General features: G+C 39.0%; 1 protein-coding gene across 9 annotated transcripts in view; it reads left to right on the plus strand.

Annotated features, from left to right (window-relative positions):
• FAM135A (family with sequence similarity 135 member A) overlaps positions 1-17905 on the plus strand; it is a 110282-nt gene that overhangs the window by 14237 nt on the left and 78140 nt on the right. For all 9 annotated transcript variants that reach the window (XM_066253221.1, XM_066253213.1, XM_066253247.1 and 6 more), the window contains one exon: positions 4916-4995. In XM_066253221.1, coding sequence (XP_066109318.1) covers positions 4916-4995 — 80 coding nt within the window. The remainder of the gene's footprint in view (positions 1-4915; positions 4996-17905) is intronic.

The raw sequence follows: 17905 nt of genomic DNA on the forward strand, positions 1-17905 counted from the left end.
AGGGTTCGAGAGTGGGGGAGAAGGTTTCCCATGGCAGAGGGTCACTCACCCGTCCCTTGAATGCTGGCTGGGTCCCTATTCGAGGTGCCAGTTGTGGACAAGGCCCACCGGGGGTGAGGACAATGGAGATGCAGAGACTTGACTCCAGGGACCAGTTTCAGTGACGCAGATCCGCTTTACTCAGGAAGTAAGCTAGCTTATATACATGGGTTCAGCCTATAGGGTGTTACAGCGTGTTCTTCAAAGCCAATGGCCAAAAAGTCAGGGAGCTGCCTGGTTGGCGCTGAGTTACTTCCTTATAGCGGGTGAGCTCAGGTGCTGGAGTATTCTCACAGCATTGCATCAGCCACAGCCGCTAGGAATGCGCTCTACACTCCACCCACAATTCTGACAGCATATTTATATAATTTTCATCAGTACATAACATGGGTTACCATTTTTTTTAAGTCTCGTATAGTTTCCTCCTGCCTTTTTTTTTTTTTTTTTTTGGCCTCTTTTACTAAAACTCTTACTTTGGTCCCTGAGTCAGTGCCACACATCTAAAATTTTTGTTAGGTACCAATTTCTGTATTAGTTGTATATTTCCACAATAATGCAGCTAACAACAAAAAGAAAGCCTTGGCCATCACAACAATAAACATTTATTTTTGCTCACAAGTGTATAGATAAGCTGAGAACCACTCAGCTGATCCGGGCTGGTTTGACTAATCTTTTTGGGCTCACTCATGCATCCAGTCAACTGGTCCATGTGGTGCTAGCTGGTGCAGAATGGCCTCACCTTTCGTGGACTCGGCTGTGTTTTATGACCTCTTATATTCCAGCTATTCTCATGGAGGAGATCTTTTTTCCCCAAGAGAAGAATTTAGTACCCTATTCTCTAATTAAATAGTTCTATAATTTCTGCAGTATAGCATGTGACTGGCCCTCAGGAGTTCATTTTGATGACTAAGATGTGGGAGCAAAAGTTTCTAGACCAGTAATTTTCCTTACTTTACATTTCTCCTCTACTGTGATTCTGATAAACTCATCTTCCATCGTGAATCACTCTTTTGTGGGCACAGAGCACTTTTGGCCATTGGCTTCGAAGAACACGCTGTAACACCCTATAGGCTGAACTCAAAGAGAAGAAACTATATAGGATGACCTTTCAAGACTTAGGCTTCCAACTAGCACACTGTTGTCTTGCCACATTGTATCACTCAGAACAAGTCTTAAAGCCAACTGAAATTTAAAGAATGAGGAACTATATTCTATTTTTAATGGGAGTCACATTGCAAGGGTGTGCAAAAAAATTGGAAACATTTTTAAAGTCAATCTTTCACACTTTAAGGTTTGGTTTTTATTAATTTCTATGAGGCATTTTGGAGAATAAATAGTAGTATTTAATGACTGATTCCATGTGGAGGATGAGGCAGAGACAGAAAAAACGTTTAGGCCCTGGCTGGTTGGCTCAGCGGTAAAGCATTGGACCAGTGTGTGGAAGTCCTGGGTTCGATTTCTGGTCAGGGTACACAGGAGAAGTGCCCGTCTGCTTCTCTACCCTTTCCCCTCTACTTTCTTTCTCTCTCTTCTCATCATCCACCATGGCTCAGATGGTTTGAGCAAGTTGGCCCTGATTTCTAAGGATGGCTCCATGCCCTCCCTCAGGCACTAAAATGGTTTGGTTGCCAAGCAACGGAACAGCAGCCCCCGATGGGCAGAGCATTGCCCAGTAGGAGACTTGCTGGGTGGATCCCAGTTGGGGCGCATGTGAGGGCTGTCTCTCTGCCTCCCTGACTCGCATGTAATATGATAATATTTTTAAAAAAAAAGAAAAAAAGATTTTTTAAGGTATGGATTTGCATGATGTCTAGGATTACTTTGAAATTGCTCAGCAAAGGAAGAAATTATTGGTGAATCAAATATGGCAAAGTCTTTTTTGTGTGTGTGTATTTTTCTGAAGTTGGAAACGGGGAGGCAGTCAGACAGACTCCCGCATGCGCCTGACCGGGATCCACCTGGCATGCCCACCAGGGGGCGATGCTCTGCCCATCTGGGGCGTTGATCTGTTGCAACCAGAGCCACTCTAGCACCTGAGGCAGAGGCAATGGAGCCATCCTCAGTGCCCGGGCCAACCTTGCTCCAATGGAGCCTCAGCTGCGGGAGGGGAAGAGAGAGAGGAAGGAGAGGGGGAGGGGTGGAGAAGCAGATGGCTGCTTCTCCTGTGTGCCCTGGCCAGGAATCGAACCCAGGACTCCTGCACGCCAGGCTGACGCTCTACCACTGAGCCAACTGGCCAGGACCTGGCTGCGTATTTTTAACTTTAAAAATACACAGTAGACATGAGTTTATTGCTCTACTGTTTGCAAATTTAGAATTTGTAATAATGTGAGATTTAAAAGATAATGCTGAAATTTTAAATCACATTGACTTAGAATTAGAAATAGAGAAGTAATGAAGTGAAAGAGGATGACTTGTGTGAGACTCAAGATTAGTTGATTTTGCCTGACCTTTGATGGCGCAGTGGATAGAATGTGACCTGGAATGATGGCGCAGTGGATAGAATGTGACCTGGTTGCCGATTCAAAACTCAGGGCTTGCCCTGTCAAGGCACAAATGAGAAGCAACTACTACAAGTTGATGCTTCCCATTCCTCCCCCGCTTCTCTCTCTCTCACTCGCTCTCTCCTTTTCCCCTCTCTCTCCCTCTCTCTAAAAATAAGATTAGTTCATTTTGATATGTTGGGTTTGAAGTAAGATATGTGTTAAAGAATAAAAATTCAGTTGAGTACGTTTAAAGATAGAGTTGGCTTTATGAGTGATTTATGAATTGAGCAGCATCCCATCTAGAAAGTAGAGAGGAGCCGCAGAAGCTGTACTATATGGAAGACGTTTTGAGGTAGAAACTTGGTGCGAGAAGAAAGTTATTAGAAAAGAATGGATTATTTCAAGCAAAGTTAAAAAGGAGTCTTATCGGACGGATTGCTGTAGCTCCCTTCAGAGGATGGAGAGGGCCTGCTTGATAGATGACCTCATTGGTAATGACCAGAAAATTCTAGACTGACCAATTAGGATAACATTCCTGGAGAAGACTGAAATTGCAGTTAGGTGAGGTATTAAGTCTAGGTTCCTTGTGATGGGTGTTAGCATAAGTTACTTGATTTGGGGCCTGTGGTTTTCTTTTTGACATATCCTAATGGAGATAGTTTATAAATAATTGGAGCTTGCCTGACCTGTGGTGGCGCAATGGATAAAGCATCGACCTGGAAATGCTGAGGTCGCTGGTTCAAAACCCTGGGCTTGCCTGGTCAAGGCACATATGGGAGTTGATGCTTCCGGCTCCTCCTCCCCCTTCTCTCTCTCTGTCTTTCTCTCCTCTCTTGGTCTCTCTCTCTCCTCTCTAAAAATGAATAAATAAAAAAATGAAAAAAAAAAAAGAAATTCTTTAAAAAAAAATAATAATTGGAGCTTTGGAACTGGGTATAAAGATTAAGTGAATTGTCATTCCCTTTTGTTGTCAACCATCATAAATGTAGCATGTATAATTGTTGCTTTTATTAATTTTCTGTTATTTTACAGTCTGATTTTGCTATGCACTGAAGACTTGAGGAATATTATGTTACTGATCTTTGAAAAGTCTAATGATTAGAGGCTTACCGTTTATTGGATATATAACTTGACTTGTTTACTTTCAAGCATATAATTTACTCTTTTTTCTAATTTGATTTCTCTTTTTATCTCTGAAGTCTTTTTTTTATGCTACTTATTGAGTCCTTACTACTTCTGCCATTTAAGCCAGTTAACATAAAGCTTCTGTTTGGCTATTATATTAAATAATTGTCAACTCTGATAGATAAACATGTATAAATTACCTACATTTTATGTATATTAGAAAATAATATCTTTACTAGTTGATTTCCTAATATATCAAATGATTACTTAAGATACTGAGATGAGAACTTAAACTTTCAAGTATTTCTATGCTGAATTTTATTGTATTTAAAAAATAATGTCAATAAATATCTTACTGAATAACATTGGAATGATAGTTCTGTAAGGATTAAATGGAAATGGAATGTGAGGAAACACTTCATGTGCATGTTTCGTGATGGTTCTTTTCCTGCGTTTCTAAATATTTTTAGTATTTGACACCATTGTTACATTTGATAAAGAACAGATTAAGCAGTGCCCAAACTGTTGGCAGGTATGGAAGAGAGAGAACATGTTACATTTAACCCTGTGAGTAGTGAGTTTTTTTCATGCTCACTGACCCCCAGGAGTGAGTTTTGGTTTTTGTTTTCCAAAAAATGAAATTAGTTCCAGTTACAGTTTTATTAACTTAAAATCATGTTTGTTTGATAACTAATTTATGGAAACTAGAAAAACATACATTTGCCTTTTTTTAATGTTGCCTTACACATTTTTAAAATGAATCGATCATACTCTGGATGGTCAGGAGGCACGAGTACGTACATGAACGTTCATACTACTCAAAGGGTTAAGTAGGTTTATATTTTTGAGTGGGTTTTTATAGTATGAAATCAATTTTTAAAAGCCATTTATAGTTCTCTATTTTTTTTCAAAATTATGCTTAAGAATAATTTATCTTTATTTTAAAAGAAAAAAAATCAATGAAACTCTTAGTTGCCTTATTAACTCCTCTGGTTGCTATGTATGACATTCTTTCATTTATAGTAAGAAATACCGTATATATTTCTTCTGTTTTTCCTATTTATCTTCAAACATACTGGTTTCCCTTTGGGTTTTATCCCATACTAATATTTGGTCTGTGAAATTGATATGTTGTTTTCCACCAATAGTAAATATTATGGGAGACTGATTAGCAGACCAATTTTATTATTATAACACATATAAATATATAGAAATTGAGATGTTGTATATTTTAAATGTTTCTGAAATGGCCTCTTTTGCATTAGTTTTTACCAGATACGTGCATCTATGAAAATTCCACCAAGAGTTCCCCACAGAGTAGAAGCTAGTTTATTTCATGCAACAGGTAAGTCAAGGAATATTTTCAACTTAAAGAAAAAATCTGAAACAACATTATACTGGCCAATGATAACCTTTCATAATTATTTTTGTATTTTAATTACAAATACAAGAGTCCAAAGAACATCATTATAATACGTCTTATAAGAAATAAATTTGAGACCTAAGTAAAACAGGCTTGCTTATAGTTGTCTCCCTGTTAGTTTTCTTATTATGAGCAAGTGAAAAAAAAGTATGTGAGCCTGACCAGGCGATGGCGGTGCAGTGGATAGAGCGTCGGACTGGGGTGCGGAGGATCCAGGTTCAAGACCCCGAGGTCGCCAGCTTGAGCGCGGGCTCATCTGGTTTGAGCAAAGCTCACCAGCTTGGACCCAAGGTCGCTGGCTCGAGCAAGGGGTTACTAGGTCTGCTGAAGGCCCGCAGTCAAAGCACATATTAGAAAGCAATCAATGAACAACTAAGGTGTTGCAGTGCGCAACAAAAAGCTAATGATTGATGCTTCTCATCTCTTCGTTCCTGTCTGTCTATCCCTGTCTATCCCTCTCTCTGACTCTCTGTCTCTGTAAAAAAAAAAAAAAAAGTGAAATTTCCCAAAAACAAACATAAGTAGGGGTAATACGAATTTTATCATGTGGGATGTAATTTTAAAAAATACACAGTGAACCTGACCAGGCGGTGGCGCAGTGGATAGAGCGTCGGACTGGGATGTGGAAGACCCAGGTTCGAGACCCCAGGGTTGCAAGCTTGGGTGCCGGTTCATCTGGTTTGAGCAAAAAGCTCACCAGCTTGAGCCCAAGGTCGCTGGCTCGAGCAAGGGGTTACTCGGTCTGCTGAAGGCCCGCGATCAAGGCACATGTGAGAAAGCAATCAATGAGCAACTAAGGTGTTGCAACGCACAACGAAAAACTAATGATTGGAGCTTCTCATCTCTCTGTTCCTGTCTGTCTGTCCCTGTCTATCCCTCTCTCTGACTCTCTGTCTCTGAAAAAAAAAAAAATACAAAGTGAATGTGGTTACACAATTTTCCATGATTCTCAGAAATATTTTATAATAAAGTTTAATAGCATGCATTTTGAGAATATTTATTTAACCACATTTTTTTCTAATTAATCTAATTAGAAAGCAAAGAGCCAGAAAGCAATGTAAGAATGTATGAAATACAATAGATAGGTTATAGCAGCTCTGCTATTTATTCATATTCTGAGGAGAAACACCACCATTAACATGTTTGAGCCAAAATTGGTGACCTTGACATAATCACTGGGCATTTTTTCAGCTTTCCTAATACACTATACCAGGGGTCGGGAACCTATGGCTCGTGAGCCAGATGTGGCTCTTTTGATAGCTGCATCTGGCTCACAGACAAATCTTTTTTTTTTTTTTTTTTCCTTGTATTTTTCCGAAGCTGGAAACTGGGAGAGACAGTCAGACTCCCGCATGCGCCCGACTGGGATCCACCCGGCACGCCCACCAGGGGGCAACGCTTCGCCCACCAGGGGGCAACGCTCTGCCCCTTCCGAGCATTGCTCTGCCGCTACCAGAGCCACTCCAGTGCCTGGGGCAGAGGCCAAAGAGCCATCCCCAGCGCCCGGGCCATCTTTGCTCCAATGGAGCCTGGGCTGCGGGATGGGAAGAGAGAGACAGAGAGGAAGGAGAAAGGGAGGGGCGGAGAAGCAGATGGGTGCCTCTCCTGTGCGCCCTGGCCGGGAATTGAACCCGGGACCCCTTGCATGCCAGGCCGACGCACCACCACTGAGCCAACCGGCCAGGGCCCAGACAAATCTTTAATAAAAAAAATAATGTTAAAAATATAAAACATTCTCATGTATTACAATCCATTCATTTCCTACCGCTCATGTTTATGGTTGCGGGTGGCTGGAGCCAATCACAGCTGCCCTCCGGGACAACACCAAATTTTTATTGGTGTTGGATAATGCATAACGTACATGGATTGTTGTATGGCTCTCATGGAATTACATTTTAAAAATGTGGTGTTCATGGCTCTCAAACAAAAAGGTTCCCGACCCCTGCACTATATACTATTTTATTCTATGCAGTTAGAAAAATGAAATAGTTAATGAAGCATTTTAGATAGTTACATAATACAAATTGCCAGTTGTCAAACCATCATAAAATAATAAAACACACTTAATACTAAAGCTATGCTGAGCATAATTCAGTTCTGTTTTGAAATTTAAAAGGATATTCTCGGAACTTGAAGTGTTTAGCATTACCTTTTTTAGCATGCAGTGGACTCTAAAATGCTGGTTAATGTTAAATTTTAGTGAATTGTATGTGATGGAGAGTTTGTCTTCCTGAAGACTATCAAAATGTTCAGGGAGTCCTATTTATTACTCATGATGAAAAAATATACATATTCTTTTAAGAAGAAGAAAGATTTTCTTCTTGGCTTAATGTACATGTTAAAATATATATATATATTTACTATCAGTAGGTCTTTTTTAAGTCTACAATGTAGGAAACAGGTTAAAACAACTAATGTTGCAAGACAGATGTGGTACCCTCTTTTTGAATTTCCTAAAATCTAGTAAATTAAATGTCTTGATCTACTTTATCTCCTAAAGTTTCCAGTTGAAAAAACTAGAAAGATTATTTTCAGGGCTCCCTTTATATTTATTTTTTCAGCTTTACTGAGGAATAATTGACATATAATAATTTTATATACTTAAAGTATACCTTGTGATTTTATATACATATACATTGTAAAATAATTACCATGATCAACATACTTAGCACATCCATGATTTTGCATAGTTAACTTTTTGGGCATGTGTGGTGAGAACACTTAAGATTTACTCTTAGCAGATTTCCAAAAAAAAACACTATTATTGGCCTTGGCTAATTGGCTCAGTGGTAGAGCGCCAGCCCGGCATGTGGATGTCCAGGGTTCAATTTCCTGTTAGAGCACAAAGAGAAATACCCATCTGTTTCTTCATCCTTTCCCCTCTCCTTCCTCTCTGTCTCTCTCTTCCCCTCCCACAGCCAAGGCTCCATTGGAGCAAAGTTGGCCCGGGCCCTGAGGACGGCTCCATGGCCTCTGCCTCAGGCGCTAGAATGGCTCCAGTTGAAATGAAGCAATATCCTAGATTGGCAGAACATCTCCCACTAGTGGCTTGCCAGGTGGATCCCTGTTGGGCACATGGGGGAGTCTGTCTCTCTGCTTCTCACTTCAGAAAAATACAAAAAACAAAACAAAACACTATTATTTACTATAGTCACCATACTGTGTGTTAGATCCTCAGAACTTACTTATTTTATAACAAAGTTTGGCCTGACCAGGCGGTGGCGCAGTGGATAGAGCGTCGAACTGGGATGCAGAGGACCCAGGTTCGAGACCCCAAAGTCGCCAGCTTGAGCACGGGCTCATCTGGTTTGAGCAAAAGCTCACCAGCTTCAACCCAGGGTCGCTGGCTCGAGCAAGGGGTTACTCGGTGCGCTGAAGGCCTGCGATCAAGGCACATATGAGAAAGCAATCAATGAACAACTAAGGTGTTGCAACGCACAACAAAAAACTAATGATTGATGCTTCTCATCTCTCTCCGTTCCTGTCTGTCCCTGTCTATCCCTCTCTCTGTCTCTGTAAAAAAAGTTTGTACCCTTCGATCTGCATCTCCCCATTTACCCTCTCTACCCCCTAGACCCTGGCAATTACCATTCTACTGTCTGTTTCAATGAAATCTACTTTTTTGTTTTGTTTCCACAGGTAAGTTATACCATGCAGTATTTGTCTTTGTCTGACTTCACTCAGAATGCCCTCTAGGTTCATCCATATTATCACAAGTGGCAGAATTTTCATCTTTTTTGTGGCTGAATAATATTCTATCACAAATACTTTTTTCTTTATCCACTGACAGAAACAGGTTATTTTCGTATCTTGGCTGTTGTGACTGACTAATGCTGCAGTGAACATGGGAGTGTGTATTTCTTTTTCTTTTGAATATGTACCCAGCAGTGAGATTGCTGAATCATGTAGTAGTTCTATTTTTAATTTTTTGAGGTACCTCCAGGTGTTTCCTTTGTGGCTGCATCAGTCTACATTCCCACCAGCAGTGTACAAGTGTTCCCTTTCTCTACATTCTTACAACACTTGCTATTGACTTATTGATAATAGCCATTCTTACAGATGTGAGGTGATAGCTCTTTGTAGTTTTGATTTATATATCTTGATGAGCAGTAATGCTGAGCATCTTTTTCATGTGCCTGTTGGCCATTTGTATCTCTTCTTTGCAAACATCTCTGTTGGTTCCTCTGCTCATTTTTTAATCACATTGTTTGAGTTTTTTTGCTGTTGAGTTGTGTGAGTTCTTTATATATTTGTTACATTAACCGCTTGTCAGATAAATGATTCGCAAATATTTTCTCCCATGAGGTAGGCTGTCTTTTAATTTTGTTGATATTATCCTTTGCTGTGTAGAAGATTTTTAGTTTGATGTAGTCCTACTTGTTTAGTTTTGCCTTTGCTTTTGGTGTCCAATCTAAATAATCATCGCTAAGATCGGTGTCGAGCTTTTCACTCTGTGTTTTCTTCTAAGAACTATGGTTTCAGGTTTTAAATCTGAGTCTTTAATCCATTTTGAGTTAATTTTTTTGAGTGGTATAGGGTAGGGGTCCAGTTTCATTCCTTTGCATGAGTATTTCCATTTTTCCCAATACTTATGTGTTCTTGGCACTTTGTCAAAGAATAGTTGACTATATGTGTGTTGGTTTATTTCTGGGCTCTTTATTACATTGGTTGTGTGCCTGTTTTTATTCTAGTACCATACTATTTTGATTACTATACTCTTATAATAGAGTTTGAAATAAGGAAGTGTTACGCCTCCAGCTTTGTTTTTTTTTTTTTTTGTTCTTAAGATTGTTCTGGCTGTTGAGGATCATTTGTGGTCTCATGATTCTTAGTGTCCTTTTTTTTTTTATTTCTTCGAAAAATGCCATTGGGATTTTACTAGAGATTGTATTGAATCCATGGATCACTTGGAGTAGTATGGACATTTTAACAGTATTAATTCTTCCAATCCAAAAACGTGGGATAGCTTTCCATTTACAGTATTTGTGTCTTATTCAATTTCTTTTATTAGTATCTTATAGTTTTCAGTATATATATCTTCCATTTCCTTGGTTAGATTTATTTCTAATGTTTTACTGTTTTTTAATCTGTTATAAATGGGATTGCTTTCTTGATTTCTTTTTTGAGTAGTTCATTGTGTGTAGAAATGCAGGTGATTTTTGTATGTTAATTTAGTATCCTGCAGTTTAACTGAATTTATTAATTAGGTCTATCAGTTCTTTGGTGGATTCTTTACAGTTTTCTATATGTAAGATCATGTCATCTGCAAATAGTGACATTTTTACTTCTTTCTTTCCTATTAGGTACCTCTAATTTCTTTTCATTGCCTATTTGCTGTGGCTAGGATTTCCAGTTCTGTGTTGCACAGAAGTGTTGGTAGTGGGTATTCTTGCCTTGTTCCTGACTCTAGAGGAACACTTTCAACTTTTCACTGTTGAGCACAATGTTAGCTGTGGACCTGTCATATATGGCCTTGATTATGTTAAAATGTATTTCATCTGTAAATATTTACAAAGTATGTTGAATTTTGTCAAATGTTTTTTCTCCTGTTGAGATTGTCATATGATTTTTATCCTTCATTTTATTTATATTCCATGTCATGTTTATTGATTTGCATATGTCAAACCATCCTTGCATTCAAGGGATAAAGTCACACTTGATCTCAGTATATGATTCTTTTCATGTGTTCTTGCATTAGGTTTGCTAGCATTTTGTTTGATTTTTCATCTGTGTTCATCAGGAATATTGGCATGTAATTTTCTTGTCTTGTCATGACTTTGTCTTGATTTTCATATCAAGGTAATGCTGGCCCTGTAAAATGAGTTTGGATATGTTTCTTTCAATCAATTTTTTGGAAGAGTTTGAGGATTGGTATTCTTCTTTAAGTGTTTGGTAGCATTCACTTGTGAAGCCATCTGTTCCTTGTCTTCTATTTGGTGGAAGATTTTTGATTACTGATTTAATCTCCTTATTCATTATTGGTCTATTTTAGATTTTCTGTCTCTTCATGATTTAGTCACATGTAGGCTGGATAAATTGATATCTTTCTAGGTCATTTGTATGGCATAAATATTACATGTAATTAAAATCATTTACAAAGCAATATTATTTTGACATTATGACAAATAGTGTTTTAGAAATACCCAAATAAAGTACCTTTTTTTTTGTATTTTTTTTCTGAAGCTGGAAACGGGGAGAGACAGTCAGACAGACTCCCGCATGTGCCCGACCGGGATCCACCCGGCACGCCCACCAGGGGTGACGCTCTGCCCACCAGGGGGCGATCCTCTGCCCCTCGGGGCGTCGCTCTGCCGCGACCAGAGCCACTCTAGCGCCTGGGGCAGAGGCCAAGGAGCCATCCCCAGCGCCCGGGCCATCTTTGCTCCGATGGAGCCTGGGCTGCGGGAGGGGAAGAGAGAGACAGAGAGGAAGGAGGGGGTGGGAGGTGGAGAAGCAAATGGGCGCTTCTCCTATGTGCCCTGGCCGGGAATTGAACCCGGGTCCCCTGCACGCCAGGCCGACGCTCTACCGCTGAGCCAACCGGCCAGGGCTAAAGTACCTTTTTTTAAATTTTTATTTATTTATTTATTTTTTTTTTTGTATTTTTCTAAAGCTGGAAACGGGGAGAGACAGTCAGACAGACTCCCGCATGCGCCCAACCGGGATCCACCCGGCACGCCCACCAGGGGCGATGCTCTGCCCACCAGGGGGTGATGCTCTGCCCCTCTGGGGCGTCACTCTGCCACTACCAGAGCCACTCTAGCGCCTGGAGCAGAGGCCAAGCCAAGGAGCCATCCCCAGCGCCCGGGCCATCTTTGCTCCAATGGAGCCTTGGCTGTGGGAGGGGAAGAGAGAGACAGAGAGGAAGGAGGGAGGGGTGGAGAAGCAAATGGGCGCTTCTCCTATGTGCCCTGGCCGGGAATCGAACCCGGGTCCCCTGCACGCCAGGCCGACGCTCTACCGCTGAGCCAACTGGCCAGGGCCAGTACCTTTTTTTTAAAGTGCTTTTCTTAGGCACCGTAATTTTGATTTTTATTAGGTAAAAGTCCAGAAGTAGTCACTGTTGTTACCGATTCAGTTGGTTTTTTGTTTGTTTGTTTGTTTTGTTTTAGTAATAGAAGGGGAGACAGAGAGACAGACTCTCACATATGCCCCAATTCAGTTTCTATTTCCTGATATTATCAACTATGTTTTATTGACTGTGATATGTAAATGATCTGATAGTTTACTAGTGTGTAAAAAGGGAGTATCTTTTAAAAATAAATAGCTTGTGGCAGATAGTAGTCTTTAAAAGAGAAGCATAAGTATCAAAAACAATAGATTTTCATAATATATCATTTTAGCTTACATATGAAAACATTATGTGTATTTTTATACTGTCATTCCAGAAAAATTTAAAGAGGTTGCATACGTTTTAATTAAATACAGCAGCTTGGATTCTCTATACTTTTTAGTACATACCTTATTTTTCTTTTCTTTTTAAAAATATAATATATATATATAAAACTATGCGCTGAATTTTTTTCAGGACTATAAAAAAATTTATGTAATGTGAAATCAACAAATATCAATCGATAAATACAAATTAACAATGAATTCAGCAGTTCTAACAATTTTATTATAATGAATATGTTTTGTAACTTTGAAGTAACAATGGCTTACAACGTTTGCACTTATGTGTATAAAAGCTTAAGTATGGAATTCCATAGAACAGTTTGTGCTTGGCGTTAAACATAGATATACATTGCATTTTTTGTGGTTCTGCGTTTTTCTCATCTATTGATGATTTACCAATAAGTTCATCATTACTGTCTATAATATTTATACATCATCAGGTAAATACTGTGAGCTGATTTGTGAGTCAGATTCTATTATTAATAAAGGATCTTTGGATCTATTACTATTAATGCTTCTTATTCTTACTGCTCTTTTATTTTTATTTGCTTTTGTATTCATATTTTAGGCCTCTGATATATAAAACTAAATAAAAAGCAAAAGAAACACAAGCATTATCACAAATATACCAAACCCTACCATTATAGCTCATTGTGACTTGAAAATCACAATGCTATATCATATGAAAATAATAACAAAATGACTAATGAAATACAAACAGGCCCTGGCCAGTTCTCTCAAGGGTAGAGCATTGGCCCAGCATGTGGAAATCCTGGGTTCGATTCCCGGTCAGAGAACACAGGAGAAGCGACCATCTGTTTCTCCACCCTTTCACCTCCCCCTTTTTTCTCTCTCTCTCTTTCTCTCCCCCTCCCTCAACCATGGCTTGATTCCAGCACATCCGCAGGTGCTGAAAATGGCTCCATGGAGCCTCTGCCTCAGGCACTAAAAGAAATAACTTGGTTATGAGCATGGCACCAGATGGAGTTGCCAGGTGGATGAGGGTTGGGACCCATGCGGGAGTCTGTCTCTCTGTCTCCCCTCTTTTCACTTGGAAAAAGAAGAAGAAAAAAAGAAATGCAAACAAGTAAGAGATTATTGATATACAAACCAAGAGCTGTTATGTAGGCTTTTCCTTGTTTAACAAGCACCCTTAGAAGGAAAAATAGTGACAGTTGCACAAGATGGTTCCTATGGCCTCTATCTGCAGACAACTTGCAAGAGCATTTACTTTGATATCTCAGAGTTGATAACCGGTACCAAGAATGCTACTGGTTATTAAGAAGACATTATATAACATGTATTAGCCACCTTGTGGTAAAAAATTAAAAAAATTAATAAAATATCAATATATTAGTATCTGACTTGAAAGTTACATGGGCCCATAGAGAGTTAAGATTGTATGTTTCAGGTATATAGCATATTGATTCAATATATATGTACATTATGACATGATCACCAGATAAGTCAGCTTCCTTCTATCACTATAGTTATTGCAATATTATTGTCTATATTTCTTGTACTGTATATTACATCACCATGACTTATTTTATTTTACAACTCTAAATTTGTACCTCTTAATCCCCTACACCTCTTTTGCCCATTTCCCACCCAGCTCCCCTCTAGCAGCCACCAGTTTGCTCTCTATCTGAGTCTGTTCCTGTTTTGTTTTGTTTTTTGTTTTAGATTCCACATGTGCTTATCCTATTTTTCTTCTAACTTTGGTTTAAACTTCCTCTCAATACCTTCTCTTTCCAGCAGTATATTTTACCATAATTCCTATACCTTGTGTATATTTCTGGAATATTTTTGTGATGAAAAGAAAATAGTAATGATTTTGTCTATGAGTTGTAGTAGGGCAGTTTACATGGTGTAGGAATTAGATGGTATTATATAGCTCATCTCAGCACATTTAAATTATTTCCAGCATGAGATTGTGCTGACAGGGAGAGGTTTGGGTCAGGAAATAGCTGTCATCTGCAATAACATCAGTCATGAAAGACAATGAGTATTTTTATAAGGCTGTTAAAATTGATTAATAATGCATTCAGATACTTCTGAAGCAGAGAGGTCATTACTGGCTCTAGGCCCCAGTTTCAGAGGACTGTATGTACAATTTCAACAGAAAGTTCAGATAAAAAAAAATCTTGCCTGCCCTGTGGTGGCACAGTGGATAAAGTATGAACCTGGAATGCTGAGGCTTGCCTGCCCTGTGGTGGCACAGTGGATAAAGTATGAACCTGGAATGCTGAGGTCACCGGTTCGAAACACTGGGCTTGCCTGGTCAAGGCACATATAGGAAGCAACTGCTATGAATTGATGCTTCCTACTTCTTCCCCTTCTGTCTCTCTTTCTCTCTCTCTCTCTACTCTCTCTAAAAATAAATTTAAAAAATGTTTTAAATCTCCACTTCTAATAGTGACACTATTTTTAAAAAAGAAACATATACTCTTTTATTTGCTTTTTACTATCCATATATACATTTTCTGTGGAAAAAATTTTATAAGCAAATGGTTAAAAGATCTATTAGTCCAGAAATATTTACAGTTAAACCATAGTTCATACTCTATCAGGCATCCCCAAACTACGGCCCGCAGGTGCATGTGGCCCCCTGAGGCCATTTATCTGGCCCCCCGCCACACTTCCAGAAGGGGCACCTCTTGGTGGTCAGTGAGAGAAGCACTGTATGTGGCGGCCCTCCAACCATCTGAGGGACAGTGAACTGGCCCCTTGTGTAAAAAGTTTGAGGACCCCTGCAAGATGCATCCACTTTTTACTATTTCTTTAGTCCTAATTGTTTATATAGACATTTGCACTTCCTGTTATGATAAGACAATTTATCTTACACTGTTTCCTTCCTGCCTCTCCCCTAATTAAAAAAAAAAAAATACCATGATTCCTGTATCTTTCTTTGATGATTACTGTAGCTTCAAATAATATATTAAAGCTTCATACCCTATTTCAACAAATATGACAGACCCCTCATTTTATAAAGTAAGGAAAATGGCAATTTTGTCTTATTAAAATTTTATCTTTTTCTCCTCCTCCCAATCTGTTAGATATATTTTGTGTTACATTATCAAGGTTTCTAACATTCGTATTGTTTTGTAGTAAAATCTTAGGCGCTTTGTCTATGAGTTGGTTCCAAAGTTTGAAAACAAGTGAACAGCATTTGCATTTTTTTAAATTTATTTATTCATTTTAGAGAGGAGGGGGGGGGAGAGAGAAAGAGAGAGAAGGGGGAGGAACAGGAAGCATCAACTCCCATATGTGCCTTGACCAGGCAAGCCAGGGTTTTGAACCAGCAACCTCAGTGTTTCTAGGTTGACGCTTTATCCACTGTGCCACCACAGGTCAGACAGCATTTGCATTTTTATATTAATAGTAGCACAAGAGGGAAAGGGTTTATAAAACTAAAATGGCTATTTAACATAAAGAAAAAGGATCGTAAGTTTTTAGCAAAACAAGGCACATCTAGCTACCATTTGGCTATTGATCTGAATCACCTGTAATACACACACACACACACACACACACACACACACACACCCCTCCCCCCCCCTTAGGTATTTTAGAAGTTCTAGATTCAAAGATGAAGCCCTGTTGTAGATAATAAAGTAGTGACTTGGAATGAGGATACCAGCTTCCATTTATATTACATTGGAAAACAACCTCTGAGCTTCAATTTCTCATATATGCTGTATAAGGTGGTTGTGCGTGAAATAAGTAAAAGTTCTTAAACTGCAAAAGGCTGAATACATATAAAATATTTAGCTTCTAGTAATATAAGAAAGAATGGGAAACATCAAGTTTTTGCTTATCTACTATGATTTGTAAACCATTTACTGTTGTAAAAAGCTGAAACTTAACAATGAAGTTAATTTTATGTTTTCCTATGATTTATATAATTTCAACTATGTAACAGTGAATAAGTACATAGGATAATATCTCATGTTAATAAGTAAATTAAAAAATTTTTAAATCATTAAAACCACCCTGGCCAGATAGCTCAGCTGGTTAGAACGTTGTCCCAAAGCAAAGAGGTTACCGGTTTGATTCCCGGTCAGGGCACATTCAGGAACAGATCTCCCTCCTCCCCCACCCCCCACCCTGTTCTCCCTCACCCTCTCTCTCACTCCCTTTAAAGTCAATAAACTTTTTAAATTCAATAAATTTTTTAAAAATTATTAAAACTATTTCTGGTACAAGAAGTGTGAACAAGTATGACTAAGGACAAGAAGGGAAAACTGAAGGGAGTAAGACACCTACCAAAGACCTCTGAATTTATAACTTACAAAGGAAATCTGGTGACCTGGGATTGCATTTCTGTGCTTATAAAACTGGTTTAATCTGTAGGATGTGTTTGGATTTGGGCACAACTAGTTTCAAACCTTGTTCTGCCACTTACTAGCTATGTGTAAATTTAAGATGTACAATGTTGGTCAAATAAGTTTGTAAATATGATATATATTAATAGATTTGCTCACTTATAGTTTACATTGGGTGTGGGGGACAGGCTGTAAGCAGGCAGGGTTGTTATACCCTAAGGCTTAGTTTTAAGACTAAGCCTTTCCCACCCTAAGTGACTTTGTATCAGAGACTTCCTTGTTTGTGTATTGGATTAAAGGTTTTGATTTCTACACTATAAAATGGGGCAGACTGGGAGCTTTCTCTCAGTTCCTGAGATTAGCATTAGAGGAGAGAGCAGAGAAAGGCCACATGGAGGAGAGGAGAAGCAGCAAAGATGGTGGAGTGCTGAAGGAGAAGCCAGCTAATGCAGAGTTTGTGCAGAGAGAAGGAGATGGGGAACAGAGGTGAATAATGCTGGTGAGGTACAAACTTTGATTCTAGGAAACTTGGATAAGTCAGTGGCTTTGGGAACCCTGTATGGAAAGGGTAGTGTTTTTCCACTGTGTGTATTTTGCCCGCCGAGTGCAAGCTAGGATTAAAGCTAACGGGCCACCAGTTCTTGGCTCCGTTGTTTCATTACCGTCTGTCCAAATCAAATGCGAACCTTCATGAGCCAGGCGACTGTGATGGTGGCTGTGGCTACTGGCTTTACGTACAACATCTTACTTTGATGCATTTATATATGGTAATATGATTGCCTTTGTAGTGATATTTATTACATTACATAGTTATAGTCAATTATTGTCTATATTCATTACACTGTGTATTAGATCTCTATGGCTTATTTCCTACTTGATGCAGGTTGTAGCCCTAAACATCAGTCTTATACCCCTTTCCCATCCCCTGGTAACGACCATTTTACTCTCTATTTTTTATGGGTTTGACTTTTTTAGATTCAACGTAAGTGATACAGTATCATATTTGTCTTTCTCTATCTAACTTAGCTCACTTGGCATAATGTGTTCAGGGTCCATCCATGTTGTTACACTATCCTCTCACATAACTGAGTAATATTCCATTGTAAACA

Source organism: Saccopteryx bilineata, chromosome 1 (genome assembly GCF_036850765.1).
Source record: "Saccopteryx bilineata isolate mSacBil1 chromosome 1, mSacBil1_pri_phased_curated, whole genome shotgun sequence".
Taxonomy (NCBI): Eukaryota; Metazoa; Chordata; class Mammalia; order Chiroptera; family Emballonuridae; genus Saccopteryx; species Saccopteryx bilineata.